At 41.7% G+C, this 5,399-nt stretch overlaps 1 protein-coding gene across 1 annotated transcript; it reads right to left on the reverse strand.

Moving 5' to 3' along the window:
* Positions 1–2,881: 2,881 nt before the first annotated feature.
* lingo2 (leucine rich repeat and Ig domain containing 2) lies at positions 2,882–4,706 on the reverse strand. The gene has a single exon (XM_020917601.2). It carries the CDS (start codon positions 4,697–4,699, stop codon positions 2,882–2,884), a length of 1,818 nt encoding a protein of 605 aa, XP_020773260.1. The 5' UTR covers positions 4,700–4,706.
* Positions 4,707–5,399: the final 693 nt, after the last annotated feature.

The following is a 5,399-nucleotide window of genomic DNA, read 5'->3' on the forward strand; positions in this document are numbered from 1 at the left end:
CTCTCAGATTGAAAACACTGTGCATCCAGTGTGTTTTTAAACTCCACACACCTTCACTAGAATAATTTGGAGAATTTCAGCTATGAAATTGACGATCTCTGTTGAACTAGAGCTAAAAAGCTCTTGGATGGTGGAACAGAGCATTTTGAGCTTTGGAGATATAGACAGACTGATAAATATATAATAAAGGATTGCTCAATAAATATATAATAAAGGATTACTCAAACATGTGTGAATCAAGCAAAACACAACTCCAGGTATGTGTGTGACAAGGAACAACATTATAACAGATCAGAAAATAGAGAACGTGGGTCCTTTAAAAGTACAAAATGTACAATTGGGATGCCTTAAGGATCTCCTTGCTAGATTTAAAGGACACATCATAAGCAAAATGTTCAATGCAAACTCATTGTGTTTAAATGGCTAATCTTTGTGTAATGAGGCAGAGGCAGTTATTAAAAGGTACCCAAAAATGAGTGTGAGTCATGATTTAGCAGCTGCAGTGTAATACTCATGGGACACACTACCAGACCTTGTGCTATAACCAGGGTAAGGAGGGTGGAGAGGGAAACCAAAGAGGAATCTGGAGCAAATTCATTCAGGGAGAAAATGAAAACTAGTCATACATGACAGTAGCTCAGGTGGTGGAGTGTTTGTACACTGATTTGAAGGTTGCCAGTTCAAATCCTCCCCCAGCACCAGCTCAGATGGTAGAGTAGTCAAATAGTCGCCCACAGGCAGGCAATGTGCAATGCTTCTCTGATTGGATATTTTGTAGATCAAAGTCTATTCTAATTTACCTTATTTTAAGTGTGTTCACTGCAACTTTTCTGTTAGGGGGTTTGCTACCTGCTTGTCTCCATGGGAATGTTATTAAGCTTTGCCTAGCATTTTCCTCATCATGGCATTACATTTTCTATCTTCCATTTGTTCAGTTGCAAACCTTTTTATTGCAAAATAGCTTGAATGGGGTCGCCTCTCTGACTTGGTGTCCACATCTACTCATGTCCATGAAGATAAATCTATTTAAAGTCATACCATCCATCCATCCATTTTCTTCCGCTTATCCGGGGCTGGGTCGCGGGGGCAGAAGTCTAAGCAGGGACTCCCAGACTTCCTTCACCCCACTCCAGCTCTTCTGGGGGGACCCCAAGGCGTTCCCAATCCAGCCGAGAGACATAGTCCCTCCAGCATGTCCTGGGTCTTCCCTGGGGCCTCCTCCCGGTGGGACATGCCCGGAACACCTCAACTGGCTCCTCTTGACGTGGAGGAGCAGCAACTCTACTCCGAGCTCCTCCCGCGTGACTGAGCTCCTCACCCTATCTCTAAGGGAGCGCCCAGCCACCCTGTGAAGGAAACTCATTTCGAGCGCTTGTATCCGCGATCTTGTCCTTTCAGTCATTACATTAAAGCCATACTTTTAAGCAATGTCATCTTCATGGAGACAGAAGCCACCTAGAGGCTTCGCTCAATTTCATTTCTCTCCAGCGACTAGGTCAGAAATCAGAACACACTAGTGAAGTTGTAGACTGCACACCGGCCAATCAGCGAAGAGCTGTGAAACCATGACTGGATCCCTTTTTGTGGTGCAGCACAACAGTAAACAAAGCGGTCGAGATGGATGTAGACAAAGCCATTCATTCCGTGTTGGCAAAGTGGTGCAATATCTGAAAGACTAAGTAGGTGGAGCTAACAGTTCAAACTAAAACTTGAACATTTATTTATTTTTTTTCCTGTTTTAGCGAAAGGGGGGAAAAGCAAAGTAATAAAATCCCCATTCCCCATATTAATAAGACACACACCTGTTACAAATACATCTCGATTTATTTCACATACATTTTTAAACTTTACCTTTTTAGATTTTTTTTTTTTTTTTTTTCACAATCTAAATGATTCAAACAACAAAATGAGAAACTACCACAACAAAGTTCATTTTTCCTACCGAGGGAAAATTATGCAAATGTCACAAGTAAAATTGACACATGTAGTTTACCAACCAGTAACGGTACAGTCAAAGGAATCGAAAAGACAAAAAAAGGACGAGAAGGTGTATCGTGTGGGTATTTCGACCAACAACGGGTCACTGTTATATGGATCCAAAAGTTATATGAATCCTGAACAGCGTTGGCAAGATTTTAAAAGAATTCTCAACTCCTTTACATATAAATTACCTTTTTTCTATATTTTCATTGATAAATAATACATATTTATTCATATCTATAGGTCAATTGGGAGATAGGGACAGAGAACCATCCGTAGAAGCCCTTTCCGGTGTCGCTGGGAAAGTTAACAATGATCACCAATTTTGGCTAATGCATCCCATATATTGCTATGAAGGTATTTTGAATGTTGCACGTACATGTACATAACAAAGCATTAGGTACGCATATGCAAAGTACTAAACATAGGGATTTATGGTCTGCTCTGTTGGTTGGTTGAGTGAATTAGCATGGCGCAAGGCTAAACAAAGTAGGTTAATAGTTAGATACAAATTTTTGCCTGTACATGGTTGAGTCCAGAGATTCTGCCCAAAATGTTTTATTTTTTTGAGCATATAAATTTTAATATATCAATTTCAAAGCTCATAACTGACACTTATTCACATTAGGTCCTTTACAGTAAAAGTTCCACTGTTGCTTATCCGTTGAAAATAGCCTCCTGGCAGTTGTTTAAAAGTATGTCCAACTGGCTATTTTATATCTCTACTTGTGTGAAAAGTATTGTAAATATCCATGGGTTTAGGATACAGTCATTTTCTGTGAGGTCGACCTTTGTTAAACGTTCTTACATCCAGAAGTTCAGTAATTTGATTTGAACAAAAAAATACATTGTACTGTACTTTGGGCTTTGTTAAAATCCACAGTTATAAAAAAAAAAAAAGTCACATCATTTTCATGTTGAATCGACGGCCGGCAGCTTGACCCTCTGCTGAATCCACGTTGGTTCCGTTGGACTGTGAACGAGGGATATACTCAACGTCAATGTTATTTCTATGATTTCCTCTACCTCTGCTCCACACGAAGAGAAGGACGAAACACAACAAAACCACTCCCAGGAACGTAAAACACCCCATGGCCGTCGACACCAGAATAGTCTTTAGGTTCAACCCCAAGGTGATGTTGTTGGTTGAGTTGGTGGTGGAATTGCTCAGGTCCGTGTAGTAGAGGGTCCTGTTTGCATACAAGGAACCAAGGCTCTTCACAGCTAAGGAGGTCATGAGGGTGTCATTCCCTGCGGTGTTGGATGCTAGGCAAAGGTACACGCCACTATCCTGTATCTCCGCTGATTTAATCACCAGAGTGCCATTATTGTGGACTGCAACCCTTCCATGATTCCTACTCGTCAAGACTCTCCTTCGCGGGGAAAGCCAAGATATTATGGGTCTTGGTGTCCCTTCGGCGCTGCAGCGTAGGATAGCTTGCTGGCCCTCATCAACTGTAACTGTTTGCGTTTTATTCTCACGGATTTTTGGCTTGGTGCATGTTACGTAATAAGACAGCAACGTTTCCTTAAATTCCTTAAAAGGCCGTCCTCGGATTCCCTCAGGCGTGCTGCATTCTGGTTGTGATTCTCCAAAGAATATAGAATGTCTTTTCTGCAGTATCCACATGAGACGGCAATCGCACACCAAGGGGTTGTTATCGATCAAAAGGACTTCAAGGGTCTCCGGAGATTGGAACACTCCCTTCTCTAACGTGTCTAGACGGTTGTGAGAGACATTGAGGACTTTAAGCTGTCGCAGTCCTTGGAATGCGTACGGTTCTATTGCGGTAAGCTGCGCCCCGACCATGTGTAACTCCCGAAGGCGAACCAACTCCGAAAGCATCCCGCCTTCAATATGTCGAATTCGGTTGTAGGATAAGTTAAGGTGGGTTAGGAACAGAAAGTGTTTCAAAGCTTGATATGGAAAAGATGACAAGTTGGTGTTGGTAATAAACAGAGTGGTAAGGTTGAGACCGTGCAACGTATTCGCCGGAACGTGGTCCAGGGAAGGCCAGTTGTCGATTTCCAAATGCCGCAGTCGAAATAGCTTCTTGAAGGAGTAGGGATGCAAAGTGCTGATGCTGAGGTAACGAAGATGAAGGTTGACCAGGTTGTGCAGGTGAGAAAGTGCTTCGGTCGGTACAACGGTCAAATTGCACCGCTCCAAGGTAAGAATCTCCAAACTCATGAGTCCACTAAACGCACGGTGCGAAATGTAGACCAGATCATTGTCGCCGACTTCCAAAAACTTTAGATTGTGCAGGTCCTGGAACATGTAATCTAACAGTATGACGATTTTGTTATCACTTATATCTAACCGGGTCAGATTGGTCAGCGCCGCAAAGACACCCAACGGAATGAGCTTGATTCGATTGCTCTTCAGACTGAGGGAGTGCATGTTATACAGTGCGTTAAAAGCTCCTGGTTCCACGTAACTGATAATATTCCCACTGAGGTCCAACTCCTCCAGCCCAGGAAAGTTCATGAAGTCATCTGGGTTGATCATGGTCAGCTTGTTCTTGCTGAGGTCCAGGATCCTTGTTTCCGTCGGGATGCCATCAGGTATGGTGGGCATCCTCTTACGGTGGCAGACGACGGCCTTGGTTTGGGCGGAGCACTCACAGCGTGAGGGGCATCCCAGAGTCGAACCCATGAACACAGCCACCAGGGCCAGTCCCAGGAATGGTTGCCAGCATGAGACGACTGTGTGCAGCATGACTTTGCTAAAGTCGACTCTGTCACGGTTCTGCAAGAGACACAAAGAAGAGATAGACATTTGTTAGCGAGTCTATTAAGTCATATTTGCATGCTTAAAACACAGCATTCAAACAGTATCTATGGATTCTGATAACAAACATTAGATTTTGTGTATTTCAAAAAGGCAATGATGAAAATGAAAATTACATATACAAAGAGTTAATGAATTTTGCTTAATGATGAGCTGGATAGTTATGATTTTCAGGAGGCATTGCTATTGATGAAATGTTGTTGTCAGAGATGCTTTTATGTAAATAAGCTGTTCAGTGTCTTTTATTTCTACCTGCCCAAGGACTGCAGATGAAAACATGTGCACGGTCCTTGTTTTAAATAAATAAAACAAATGTACATACCACTACCACTACCATGTTCTTTATTTATTGTTTAAATTCTTATAAAAATATTTAGTGAAACAAGCCAATATAGATTATCAGAGTTTATTTTAGCCAATTCAAATATTGCTCATCATGATGGTGGAAAATGAACATGTAGACATTTGAAATAGATACAGTTTATGATGTTGGGTACAGTTTATGATGTTCATTCACAACTGCTTCAAGGATGGCAAAAAGGAAGTACAGCACTGTATATTTTCATAACAGTTCAAGATATAATCCATATTTCACTATTTCAAAACACATAGAAGCAAATAAATTAAT

This window comes from Boleophthalmus pectinirostris, unplaced genomic scaffold (genome assembly GCF_026225935.1).
Source record: "Boleophthalmus pectinirostris isolate CB_2022bp ecotype Guang Dong unplaced genomic scaffold, ASM2622593v1 HiC_scaffold_23, whole genome shotgun sequence".
NCBI classification, from domain to species: Eukaryota; Metazoa; Chordata; class Actinopteri; order Gobiiformes; family Gobiidae; genus Boleophthalmus; species Boleophthalmus pectinirostris.